This window comes from Choloepus didactylus, chromosome 9 (assembly GCF_015220235.1).
Source record: "Choloepus didactylus isolate mChoDid1 chromosome 9, mChoDid1.pri, whole genome shotgun sequence".
NCBI classification, from domain to species: Eukaryota; Metazoa; Chordata; class Mammalia; order Pilosa; family Megalonychidae; genus Choloepus; species Choloepus didactylus.
The window spans coordinates 122,147,643-122,162,223 of NC_051315.1; the positions used below are offsets into that span (position 1 = coordinate 122,147,643).

The 14,581-nt window shown below is 41.4% G+C and overlaps 1 protein-coding gene across 2 annotated transcripts in view; it reads right to left on the reverse strand.

Annotated features, from left to right (window-relative positions):
• Window positions 1-682: 682 nt before the first annotated feature.
• Window positions 683-14,581, reverse strand: part of PID1 (phosphotyrosine interaction domain containing 1) — a 219,926-nt gene continuing 206,027 nt past the window's right edge. For both annotated transcript variants that reach the window (XM_037850186.1, XM_037850185.1), the window contains exon 3: window positions 683-2,821. In XM_037850186.1, the coding sequence (XP_037706114.1) occupies window positions 2,345-2,821 (477 nt within the window). In that variant the 3' untranslated portion in view covers window positions 683-2,344. The remainder of the gene's footprint in view (window positions 2,822-14,581) is intronic.

The window sequence follows — 14,581 nt, forward strand, 5'->3', positions numbered from 1 at the left end:
AAAAAAAAATGATGCTGGAAGGATCATTCCCTTCCCTTCTAGAAATATATTCAAGGATAATGGAGGGATATTGGAATTGGGAAAACTTCAACTTGAGAGAAATGCCATTTCAAATGGAGGAGTCAGGTAGTAATTCTTGCTTGAAATCATCTCTTCAGCAGGCACCTACATTTCCACTTTAGGAGCCTTTATATTTGTCACCGATGGCATGAAGGACATTGCTCAAGACGCAGAGCCTCCACGGCCACCTGCCCTACTTGATTAATGGGGCCATTCTCAGAAATCATGGCCTGGAGGAGACATTTTTAACCAGTCCTGTCAGAAGGAACCACTCCATTTACTTCCAGGATTTTCAGTGTAAGTTCCCCAAGCGTGTACACGAGATTTTATAAACAGGAATCAATTGCAAAATGTTCAGGAAGATACTCTTCTGAAATAAGTGTACCATGCTAAATAACTGCTACCATCTCAGCTAAGGAGTGGCAATTAAAAATAAATTGAGCATTTGAAAATAGAGTGGAACATTTTTAACCCAGTCATGGAGTGGATTAATTGTGAACAGGTTTGGAAATATTTTTAGATAGAATTTTCATCTTTACTCAATTTGACCTATTTTGTTCCATGCAGGCTTCCATTGCTTAAAAAAGGAAAGACGTAAAAAGTATGAAACTCTTCAGCTTTATTAATGCAAACATATTTTTATTAAAGAATGAATGCATTTATGCTAAAGAATAGTTTACATATGTTGTAAAGCAACAAGCATATCTTCAGGAGGTGTCTTCTTCAACATGACTCCATGCTTATTCTACATGCCTTAAAACTGGACCCACACGCAGGAACACGTACACAAACACACACACACACACACTCACACACACAAATGCATACAGAAACAGACAAATACACAGACCAAAACATTGGCGCCATCACTCTCTAGATTCGATTAGCTCTCATTTAAGGCTTCTAGAAGGTGCCCAGTGCCCCTACCATTACCAGGACTAAAAACAGACTTTGAGCAAGGGGCAGTATCACCTGGAAAACTAGTCATCTGCTCTCAGCCTTAAATGTACATATTTTAACAAAAACTCAATTTTCATTGATGTTGACTCTTTGCATTTATGACACTTAAAGATCTCAGGCTTTCTTAGTGAAAACTTCTTATCCACAATCATGAACAAACTGGCAACTCTGACCCTAACATATCACTAATGATAACGAGATCAGGTTTCTCTTTAGATGAAGATGGCTTAGATAAACTTAGACAAGTTCCAAGTTTATATAACTGATTCCCTATTTGACTGCAATGTTGAATGATTGGGGCAAGGCTTCCCTGGTCATATTACATCCAATTTGAAGCTATTATCAGACAGGACTATCAAAATAAATCTCCATAATTCAGGGCTGGAAAAAAAAAACAAGTGTCCAAGGAGACTGTTCACTTGTTGATAATGCATTTTTTTTTTTCTGGGGTCTCTATTATTATGACTGTTGCTTTAAAATCATGTGATTATTTATTTCATTTGCTTGGTTATTTTCTTCCCTTTGGGTGCCCTTCAGTGTTCATTGAGAATCCAGCCCTGTAGGGATGTTGGCATGATTTGGAAGGGGAATGGGTGTAGACAGGGCAGGAGGAGGGAAAGGAATATTATTAGTTGCAAGTGTTCTAAGAAAATAAGTGAAGTGAATATAATAAAAGGATACTACTCGATATGTTTATGTAAATGAAAGCAATACCTTTAACTGTAAATTAACTGCCAACGATCAGGTTGTTAGTTGTAAAGCTCAATAACGACTGTGCTGATTCACATACTGAGGAGAGAATCTGAAACATGCCATGGGACAGGAGCTTTCAGAGTCATCATGAAATGCCCTTTCAGCCCTGAGGCCCCCACACCAGCCTGGGGTACCCCTTCCCCAGCCCCTGCTCCCCACCAGGGATCCCATAGGTGCATCTAACATTCTTGTTAGGTTTCATAAGGCAAATTGGAATGATTCATCAAATAAGAACCTCAAAGTAATAGCCTGAGAATCGTAACAATCAGCATGGAGATTTCCCATGGGGAGGTGCTGGGAAATAAGAGGAAAAAAAAAAAGAATAAGAGAATCTTCCTCCCCATGCATACTCCCACCCTCCTTACAGTCTCACAGCGCAGCAGATTTCAATGTCACATAATTACTTTAACAATACATTTCTTTATATTTAGAATTGCTCTTCTGGATTTAAAAAGCTTGGTGGGCCAATGATTCAGCAGTCTTTTCATCCCAAATTTGAATTGTTGCTTATTCATCTATCATCATGAATTCTTTGACCATTGCTGCCTTCGCGGGAGCATCCCCAGTTCATTCACCCATCATCGGATTCCAATTCCTGGGAAACCTCTTCGGATAAGCTGTTCCTGTGGATCCTGCCGTCGCTCTTCATACTATGGAAAGTCTTCTTGAAGGCCTCCATCATGGCGTGGGCCAGCTTCTTGGCCTCGAGCTTGCTCTCGCACTCCACAGCGTGGCAGTCCATCTGGTAGGACAGGTCGTCATTGATCTCCCGGTAGACCCAGGCGAAGATGTTGGGGCTCACGTTGTGGTCGGCGGTGCAGTAGGCAATGCGGGCCACCTGGAAGGTATCCATGTGTACCGTGGCCTCACCTTTGTGGTCGAGGTGGTGGAGCCACACTTGGAAGGGTCGGATTTCCAGGAGAGCATTAGCTGGAAAGACATCTTCTCGGGCTAGCGTGTGTTTCTTCCAAAGCTCAATGACAGGCTTTTCTGTGCAGCCTGACAAGAACTGCATGCCCGAGGTGGAGACCTTACCCAGGTATGTAACCTGCAGGGGGAAAGGGAAGAAGAAAATGGGAGAGGTCAACAGTAAGCGCTTGATGATTAAGTGTAGATGTTCTCAAACACAGTGTCATAGTGAGAAGATGGAAAGGCTTCTTTCTCACTCCCTAGAAGAATAACCTGCATCAGAATTTCTCCCATTTCTCTCCCAAAAGTTGCCTGCTGGCAAATGTATTGAAATCCTTTAAACAGAGTTGAATTTTACAAACCTAATTTCTAGAGATCTATACCCCCTCAACCCCTTCCTTTTAAAAATCAAATTAGAAGGTTGATTATGATCTTCTACATAATTTAGTGTTTCTTTAAAGTCAGAAAGTCACTTGAATTCTATTTTCAACCAAACGCAGTCAGAATTTAATGATCTTAAATTTCTCAAGACTCTAAAAGGAGGCAAAAGGATGATGCATCGAAAAACAAAATCTTCATTAAACTTATCTCTAACCTGATTCTCTTCACAAATCTCTCAATATTTGATTTCACTTAGGTTGTTTGCTTCTAGCAAATGCCCAGGATGCAAAATCCATTCTAATTAAATTTGGGCCAAAAGCATGATTATTTTCTTTCCAAAGGTAATTTTTTAAAAATACAGCAACGGCCAGTTGTTTTTCACTCTAAACAATTTTTGATCTGATGGCCATCTGTCATACTGATAATAAAGTATAAAGTCTAAAGGTGGATTTAGACTAGAATGCTACCTTACTAAATAGCTACATGGGGAGAATTAAAACAGCAATAACAACAACACAATAACTACCCCTTTAAGAAAAATAATTCCAAATGATTAAATGTCTTTTTATAAACATATTTATGATGTATCAGAAATTTCTTTCTGATACATCATAAGGGATTTTCTTTTTCTTTTTCTTAATTTATCAAAATGAACAGAACTGCCTTGTTACCTGCTCACCATTTGATCATAGGAATTATGTAAATGCATAAAAACTAAGGCATAGTTTAAGAAATAACACAGTATAGTATACAATTGGTTCAAAGTTAGTGACACAAATATACATACTATGAATTTGAAGAGGGAGCAATGAGGTAGATGTCTATGGAAGTGGTAAGAACTGAGAAAGGACATTTGGCCACAATGATTCCAAATTGATATTTATGTTTAGTGGTACCAGAATGGCCACTGCAAAATATTCAAAACACAGTAGTTAAATACTATTCTTCTTTTCATATATTAGCACTTTAATTATTTCAAATAAGAATGAATTGAGATAGCTAAAGGGCCAGGCTTCTTGATGAAAATGTTCTCAAATTGACTGTAGTGATGGTTGCACATATATGTGAATGTACTAAACACCACTGAAGTGTACACTTTAAATGGGTGGATTGTATGGTATGTGGATTATACCTCAATAAAGCTGTTAAAACTAGAGTGAATTGAATTGTCCCTTAGTAAGATAAGGGCTTTACACTCTAGAAACATTTATTGGGAACCTATTATACACCAAGGAAATGTGCCAGGTGGGCAAGGGGGTGTGTGGGGATGGAGAAAGTGCCATGGGCCAAAAATCAATAGGAAGGAAGTAACAGTCTATTCATTTTCAGAGCACAGACTTTGAGGCAGGAGAGGCTGAGATTTAAATCCCAGCTCCACAGTCCACTACGTGGGTGGCCTGGACAAATCTTTAACCCTTGGCACCTGCACACACATAAGGCAGACCCTGAGATGGGCAGGAGAGCAGTAGAGCAAGGTACTTCGGCCTTCCGCAGAGAGAGTGATGCCTCCCTGTTGAGGAAAGGCCTCAGGGAAGGAGGGTCTTTGGATTTCATGGCATCAGGGCCTCAAAAGCCAGATAGAAATCCAGCAAGTCAAGGTGACGAAGAGAAGGAGGGAGCAGTAGAGGCAACAGCTGCAGAGGGGAAGCCCCAACCTGCTTGGGCAAATAGCCCCCTTTGGGCTGATCGTATATAAGGTCATAGCCTCAGGCAGTCCTGGAGAAGAGGCAGAAAGTCCAGGGCTAGTGGATAAATAAAGGCTCAAGCCTGGGGCATGGCCCTACATGGCAGACTGAGGAGGACAGACTTCTCTGTCCTGATGGAGAGCCTGAGGGTCTGCAGTCCAAGGAGAGCCTGAATGGGTTGGAGGCTGGATTCGGAAGACTTGCCTGACGCTAGAAAGAAAGATGGATGGGGAGGGCTGACTAACAGCAGGCTGCTCAGTCAGGACACCATTGCAACAGCACAGCCAGGAGAGAGACCAGGGTGGTCTGGATTAGGAGTGGAGGCAGTGTGAAAGGACAGGAGACAGATGGGAATGATGACACAGAGGTGATCGATGATGTCTCGCAGTAGACCAAGGAGGAAAATGACTCAGACACTGCAAGCTTCTCTATTCTCCAAGTAGAGCAAAGAGTTGAACATTTTACTGTCTGTCTAGGTGGGTGACAGAGAATAAAGATGGTTTTGTAAGAAAACTTGAATAATACTTCCTCATAATGTGCTTTCTGTTTACAGGACTTGAAGACACCTTTATTTTTTAATAGCTTTTATATATATAAAACTAAGGTGAAACACATACTATAAAGTTAGCCATTTTCAAGTGTATGATTCAGAGGCATTTAGTACGTTCACAACGTTGTGTAACAATCATCTCTCTCTGACTCCAAAATATTTTCATCTGCCTCAAAAGAGACCCCATCCTCATCAAGCGGTCTCTCCTCATTCCTCCCCCAACCCATCCAACCACTCATCTGCCCTCTGTCTCCATGGATTTGCCTCTTCTGGGCATTTCAGATAAAGGGAACCATACAAAATGTGACCTACGGCTTCTGCCTCCTTTCACTAAGCATAATGTCTTCCATGTCAGCCCATGTTGGAAAGTGCATCAGCACGTCATTGCTTTTTATGACTCCTTTTTAAAAAGCATATGGGGGAACCAGTTCCAGGGCCTGATGTGACAGTGTATTCTTTCTTACTATCCACCCAAACTGGAAATAACTGTTCTTACATTTGATAGGAAAATCCTTCACAGGGTGGGAAATTCCTTTGGTTTGCTCTAAGCTCACACACACACAGTCCTTTTTTTATTATTTTTTTTAATTATACAGGGATTTACATTGGAATATAATAAAGGGTGAGTTTAAAAATCTTATTTGAACAGTATAGATGATTCACAACAAGGGAAAGCAATTTCATAGTTGTAAGATTCAGACCACTAAGAAAAAAATGTATTTGTCTCTTATAAATATTTATTATTTTAAAACTAAAGATTTTAAAGGAAATAAATCTTTATCTGAGAGAAGACTGGAGCAGAGACTAGTATCACGAAGAGTTTAATAAGACAATAATTAAAGCTTCTTAATATTAGGTAAACATTAGAAAACAATTTTAAAATGCTGAGGTACATACAGCATAATACATAGATGTAACCCCTTGATATTAAAAGGTCATGAAAGTAACCTTTATTTAGTGGCCCAGTTTCACTAATAATATCTGATTAGCACACTGAAAATTAAGTGTGAGGTCCCAAATCTCCATTTTATGTCTGCATCCAAATCAAGCCTCATGGACATTGAATGGTAATAACTAATATTCACATCATAGTTTATGGTAAAGGCACTTTTGTATCCATTGGATAATTTTACTCCTTTGACAACTGTGTGGGCCAGGACTGAGTATTTCTTTTCAATTTCTAAAGACGAGAACCATAGGGGCAGACAGGAGATGTATCCAGGATAACTTGTGCTATAAAGTGGCGGCATGGGGATGCACAGATTATATAGCTAAGCGTTGGATTTCAGCAACATTTGGACAATTTGTGAGGAAAACGGGATAGTGGAGACAGCCTGAAAAGAAACCTGTGGAATTCCTCAACCATTTTTCCATTTCCATTTGATTTCATTTCTTAGCCATATATTCATTATCCCCCTTTTCAGACTGTAAGAGAAATTGACATGGGCATCCCAGTTCAGTGAGTCCTTCCAAAGAAATGACCCTCTTCTCCAGGACAATATATGTCCAGCAATTTTAAAGATTTTTTTAAAACAACTATTCTTGTTTGAAATCTGTGGAAAGTAAGATTCAGAAATCCTTTAAAGTTCTCAGGCAAAATGGACCACAAATATTGTTAAAAAAAGAAGTTTTTTCAAAAAACAAAAAAATGTATGTTTAACATAAAATCAAAGAAAATAAAACTTTCAATCTAAATAAGTGCAGACCTTTGGCATCTTTCCAAAAGTTTTCTGTAAAAAGAGAAGCATAAACATATTCTACCAGCCCTAATCCCATATATTCCATTAGCTTTGTCTTGAAAGTATTACTAAGCCGGCGGGCAGAAGAGCTAAAAATGGATCACGCGACATCTACTCTCAACTGCAATACTGACAAGGCAGTGATCACACCAAATGTCTGCTGGGAACATCCACAATTTACATCTGCCCTCCACTGGGATTTGCCACAGAAGCCGCAGAAGCCAGTGTGGACAGACAAGTTCACCCCACTCGCACAGATTGGCAAACATGCACCTCAAATTCCAGAGAGTGGCCGATTCTCTAGTGACAGCAGCTCCATCCCTGCAGCTTGCATCCCTCTGTCCGTCCACTCCAGGCTTGCAAGGCTCCTGGCTGACCTTCTTTTGGATTAAAATGCACTGACCTGACTTAAACTTTCCTAAATAGTCCCAGTAATGAACTCATCTTTGGTTCTTTCATGGTCTGGTCAGCACAAAACATGAGCCAGAGGGTCTCATTTATGCCACGGAGTGAATCTTGGAAAGTCAGTGAAACTCTTCTGTTTGTTTCCTTTGAGGGGCTGATAAAGTTGTCTGAGATATCAAGAGGTTGCACAAACACAAAGACATGTTGTTAAAGAGTCAGTGCTTCTTAAAGAAAGATAGGAAAGAGATTATTTGGATAGAATTTCTCTAAAAATGGACAGCAAAATGATAAAATGAAGATCAAGCCAGAATCCCCTTCTAATGACCCCTTTTCATCAGCCTTCCCTCATCCATAATCAGCCATGTTCCAAAATCCTGACCTACGTCTATGCACTTTTCCCCTCGCAAGGCAAGTATTTATGTTGCCAGGATCTCTCCTAATTCTTCCATAAGTTCTCCTGAGTTTGGTGCTAACCCATATTGGTCATTATAAGTCACTAAAAAACATTACTCAAACTGGGGAAAAAAGTGGATAAAATCCCTCTTCGTTTTATTTTGTTTTATATAGGTTAAGAGAAATGTAACTTACGGTGCTGCTCTTCAAGGGAAATAGAACAAAAGCTTTTCTTTTTTTAAAACTATTTGTCTCACTACACTGAAAAGTCAGTTATGCTGTGCATGCCACTGAGCCCTGTGTGTATGTGGGACCACAGAGTATATATGTTTCTATAAAACAGAAACCCTGCAATCTGGGGCTCTGTACCTGAATCCTTACATATCAACAATGGTGCAGGGATTTATTCTAAACATACAGAGAGTCCCTCTTACCACAGTCTTCCTCATGTGGGAGACTTTTTGTATACCCTTCTGTGAGCACTGTCTCCCTATCAGTGAGAACACAGGACTCAATGTACAAGACCGTCTTGTCTTAGAAGGTTCCATCACCAACATACCTGGGCACTGATGTTAGGTCTGGTGAATGAGAATCCTACTAACCTGCCAACTATGAAAGAGGTGAATGTTTCTAGATGAATAAGTTCCTTTTCAGCCTCACCCTTAAGAGCCACAACCAGAACCACAAAGTGAACAGGAAAGACCAAGTCAATGATTTGGTGTCCCTCCATTTGTCTAAAATAGTGACAGATTTTTTTAGCTGTCACCACCCAAGGTTTTGGAACAAAGAGACTTGGAAGATGACAAGGGGAGTCTATTCAGCAGGACTAACAACTAGTTGGGAACGTTCGGTAAATACCAGCATCTTTTCCATGGCTGTTATAACAGGCATTGGGCAAGCAACAAGGATGAATCATTCTGAGAGAAATAAACAAATTGAGCAAAAGATGAAGGTTTTTCCCCATGTGTCATTCATGGCATGCACGGATGCCCCAAGCACAGAAGTCTGCAAATGTGTGTAAGCTGGGCTTTGCCCAACCCCAACTGAAGCAATTATTTGAGAACATTCACTGCATGTGAAAATACAGACGTTGTGGAGCCCAGGAGCCTGTCCGAGTGGCTGCGGCATCTACAGTGTCAGATCAGAAGAGGGCTGTGTCCTCAGAATCTCTCCTTCAGACCCATGAGATTTCCAACAGCACAGCCAGCTCTTCATTCATGAATCACCCGTCCCTGCTCATCTGTGGCAAAACAGACCTAGTTTCCTGACAGTCATCCTTGTGGCTGAGCCAGCATTGCTCCTTTCTCTTGGTAGCCCTTCAGTATTTCACTCTGGCCTGAAAAAATCTCTGCCCAACTGTAGACAGGAGAGTAGGATGGAGCAGAGGCCCCTAAGCAAGGACATGAGATGGGGTAGATTTTTACTTAAGAACCCAAACACCTGGTTTCCTTGGGATCTTCAACTTTCCAAGCTACATAAACCCGGCTTCACAAGTCCTGCTTTGGTCCAGTTTACTACGGGGATATCTTAAAGATGACGCATCAAGAACAAAGACTTTCCAGAAGCTTTTCTGAGGATATAAAAGATCTTGCTGTGCTTTCATTGTCTGTAAGAGGCTTACCTTTCCCCGGCGAACATAAAATGACATCCTATGAACCCAGGATGGAGAAAACATAACTGAGAATTCTAATAGCCTTTGGGATACAAAGCAGAAGATGAGAAACAGAAGAGCCGCTCCTCACCCTAGACCAAGCGCCAGAGTCAAGCCCTTCTTTAACGTGAACTCCCACCCACACATTTCAAAGAAAGAGAAAATGGTGAAATATAGGGATTTCTGTTCCCAGTCAAAATCCACTCCTTCCCTGCTGGCCACAGAGGAGCAGGAATCCACTCAGTTCTTTGAAGAGTGGGGACAGATCGATGTGCTAATTGCCTAAAAATTCCACAACGTAAATTCCATCTTGCTAATTAGGATCATAAACCCATTACGACCTGCTTTACACCATGAAGGATAAGTACTATTCACAGTGGAATCTATGAAGGGATTGTCAGCAAAATAATAAATAATAAATTCGGGGATATCTAGAAGAGTGGGGAGGAAAAGCAGAAAGGGAGCCACTGGGACCCATTCCTTCATCCTGGGAACCCAAAATAGCACCAATGATGCCAGATGCAAAAACTGACCTCATGCTTATGCTATTCCAGGCAACTGGTAGACGCTATACTCTATACTCCATACCAGGCTGCTCTTTACAGGGCTAAGTACTTTATATAGATTATTAATCCTCATATGAATTCTACCATCTAGGTATATTATTATCCAGGTTCTCTAGCTCAGGGGCTGGGGAGAGACTAAACAGCTTGCTCAAGGCCAAAGAGGGACAGGCCTTGAACCTGGGCTGTCAGAACCAGAACCCCTGCTTGTATCTGCTACGTCCCAGCTGCCCTTTCCAAGGCTGCTTCCTTCAGACTTGGGCCAGGCTGTCAGCAGTTTCCCGAGTGGCCTCCTCTGGAGCTTCCTTCCCAGTGTTGGCATCACCCACCAAACAGGCGAGAGGTCCCTAATGAATCTTCCTGGACTTTGGCGTAATCCATAAAAATAGCCAGGACGAGTGGCGGGCTGTGAACTATTTACAGTATTTCCAAAGGATTGAAAAAGCTATTTTCTGGCAGGATCTCTTGATCTTACTGCAACTAATGAATTCACATTTCCATAATAAATGCAATTTGTTGGGCAAATGAACCTATTCAAAGCATAGGGTCCAAGAGGGAAAATGAGGACCTATTAGTGGTGACAGTGGAAACCAATGATCAAAACTAGGCAACTCATTTTCCACTGAGAAGTCAGTGGCTGCCCCAGGACTCAGGAGTGACAGAGTCAGCTTTTGAACCTGTTTTCTCCCAATTCACTGAAAAATGTTCTTTCCAACTCAACATGTGACTCTCTAATGTAACTTATATAATGAGTTTCACCATTAGATACAGTGAAATAAAGAACTCCCTAGAAAGTTAACCAATTATTGGCATGACAAAAGAATTCACACAAAAACACTTTTCAGGTATATTTCTACTGCATAAGATAAGGCACCCGTCATTGGTCCAAACTCCACAAGCCTCAGGAAATCAGCTTCTTAGTAGGGGAATCAGCTACACTCCTTACATGATCTCCACTCGGACGTTTCCTTTACCCCAAGTCTAAGTCAGTTGCTAGGTGGATACATGTTTCCATAGATCAGGATATGCCGGAGAGGCCTTGGCAGCTGGTTCACAAGGCAAGGAGCTTAGATCAAAAATATAATCACATTGACCTCAAAAACAAACAAACAACAACAAAAACCCCACAGATGCTGAAAAGGCAAATTGAAGTGATAAACTTTGGGCTTGAAGTACCTTTCTTTGTTGCACCAAAAGTATTTATTATGCACCTACAAGAAACCAGAGACTGTGTAGGCAGTAGGATATGGTAGTGAACAAAATTGAGAAAATACTTTGCCTTCTTGGAGCTTGCATTCCATGTACATGGACAATTATTCAGCACAAGGGTGCAAAACTCAGCATTACATAGGGAAGGTGGTCTTACAGAGAACATGCAAAGGTCTCTATGAGCGCTTTCCGTGAACCCGTGAAAGGTCTTTTCCCTCATATAGCACAACTGGGACTAAGGATTCCCATTTAGGTTCTGATCTTTGGTTTAAGCTTTAACCAATGAAGGCTTTTTAGTCTTTATACTCACTGTCATTTGGCTTCCTGAGAAGAGGTGGGATAGCCAGCTGGCCCTCCAAGGGCTTTGGAAGAGCACCGTGGGAGAGGGGAAGGTGGGGTGGGAGCCAGGAGAAAAGGAGGCAGACCACCCAAGACAGACTTTGCCTCCCAAACCGGACAGGGTGACAACTAGGAAGCCATCGGTGACTACCTGTGCCCTTGTTGTCAACAGATGGGGCACCTGTCCTCACGTGACACCCGTGCTTTCACTTCAGGATTTTCCAGGCCCATCAAACTGATATTCCCCAGTTGAAATCATGTAGCAAAATTGTAAGTTCATTTAGGCCACTCAGCATCTATTTTGTTTTTCTTTTTTCTTTATTTCAGAGATCTGAACAGCAAGTTCTTCAGCATTTGAACTCCAAGTACTGATAATTATGTTGCAATGCATTCCCGATGATTGGAGGGGAAATCACCAGGCTTGTGGACTTTTCAAAGCTAAAAGGGCACTATTCAGAGCAGTCTAACACCACTCCTTTGTTGCACAGATGACAATTCCAGGACTCAGAGAGATGAGGACACATGTCCCATACACTCAGCTCGTCCCTGAAAGATCATGATATAGAGCACAAGTTGTCCACCCCAAGGCCATAGCTTTCCCACTCCTGCAGCCTCTGGACACCTTATTTTACATTCTTATGTCTCCTACCTTCTCTCTAGCTATTTCTTCAAATGCCTGTACTGTGACCAAGACCTGGCCTGGGACATGGACAGGTGATAAGACACCCTACCAAGGCTTGTTAAACATGCTGAAAGGTGTTTAGAGTCAGGTGCACTTAAACCGTCCTTAACCTGAGATATGTTGGCAAAGCTTGGAGATTTAAATTATGATTCTAGCATCCGTAATTGAAAGAGGGAGGCATTTCACATAGTTAATTTTCAAATATCATGTTCCTAAAGAGCTTGAAATGGTGCTTTACAAAGCAAACAATCCCTACTTCAAAGAATAATTCCAAAGAGCAAATATTAAACATCTGCTAAGTTGGCCCCGACCCTGCTCCTTGTGGGTCGTGCATGAACATACCAGAGAGTAAGTGACACTGAACTGCTCTTAGAGCCAAGCGCCAGGTGGGCAGGACTTGGCACACCCCTCAACAAAGGCAGCAGAGTGTCTTAAAAGGCCAGCCCAGGGAAGGGCAGCTCCAGGGGTCTGCTCCTAAGCCCTGGGGCTTCCTGGGGCATCTCCAAGAATCCCAGGTGATTCTGCATCAAAGCTAGGGTTTTTTGTCCAGCCTAAGTCTTGGGTGCTATTCTGGGGGTCTGTTTTTGTCAGACCTACCCCATCCTCATCAGGGTCAGAGTGGACCCAGCTGTCCTGTGGCTAGACTGGGATGAGGACTAATGGTGACTGTCACCTGTAAGGATACTTCTCAATGTCTTCTGCCCAGTGTTTGCTTGACCAGGCTGCAATTACCTCCAGGAGGGAGGATATGAGCCTGTCTGTCTAGGGCGGACATGCCTCTAATTTGTTTAACAGCATATTCTTGTTATTCCCAAAGCAGGTGATTGTGATCCAAAAGGCCAACAGCCTCCCTCTCAGTTTTTTTTTAAGAGTTCCAAGAATGCTGGCAGTAGAATGTGGATTTTCTAAAGTGCATGTCCTTCTGGGGCATATATATACACACACACACACAAACACACACATGCACATCTATATACACACACATACATATGCATAAAGACTGAGAGTGCTTTTTATTGTTTAGCACTCTTTTCCAAATACATTGCATGGGCTGTGATGTTACCAGGAGGTATATTTTCTTTTTTATTATGTAAATGTGTATTATGGGGAAAAAAAGCAAATTGACTAAGACCCAATATCCAGGAATTATTAGGTGCTATTTTTGAAATTCTAACAAAGAGATGAACATTGCTTCAGCTGTTAAATTCAGCATGTGTCTCACCATTAGGTATTTAAATGATGGATTTATTTCTATTATTCATATTATAACTTAGTTTCAACGATGCAGAGGGATTTATGACTTTGTTTCCCAGCTTTCACTTATCAAGCAGTCCCAGTGTGCAATTTGTCCCTTCAGTTGGCTCTTGGATGTGTGAGGCTTGGAAATATTGTCATTGTCACTGAGAAAGACAGAAGTGATTTATCTGCAAGGCACTGAAGTGTGCCCCTTGAAGACAAAGTCACTTAATAAAAATGACACCACATTGAAATATATGTTCTCTCATCTGGCCCCTTCTGGTGAGTTGGGCCTAAGGATGGTGAAACCTGGTGCTGTTCCACCCAGAGGCACAAGAACAATTTATTTCATGACAAGTCTGATATCTCTCCTGCTTTCTAATCAGTACAGTGTACTGAAAAGGGACAGAAATTCAGCAGAGCTCTCTAGACCCTAAAATGTTTGCAGTGAGAAAATACTCTAAATGATAAATCACTAGCAAGCACTCTCCTTGAGAGTTATCCTGACAAATGGACTCAAGGGACAAACACTGCAGCAGGTGAAAAATGCCACCAATTTTAGCCCCTGCAGCACTTGATCAATTCCTTTTCCTTAACACACCACTCATTAGGAATGGACTAGAGAAGGCACTAAACGCTTAGAAAGAGTAATGTTGAGAACAGCAATTGGTTGGAGGTAGTGAAATAAACACCCTAATCTATTGACTACAAGTCTAGAACTCTTAACAGATGGCAAGTGGAAGTTTGAGACAATAGGAAGGGGAGGATTATTGAGGTCAACCCTGGGTAACCCAGTCAAGACATTCCTGTATGATGTTTGACTTCCAGGAAACAGCTGGGCATAGAAAGAAGTGAAAGAGCAAAGAAATAAAAGAGCCTCTGAGGGGTGAGTAATTATAAACCTACCCCAAATAAATGAAAGTTTATACAACATGAAATGTTATTGTTGATATTCGTAGACAAAGAAGAGTCATCTTAATGGCTAGAGATATCTATAAAAGCAAAGAAGTACAGAAGATACATAAAGGGAACGATAGGGTAGAAAACAGCTGTGTAGAGAGGAAAG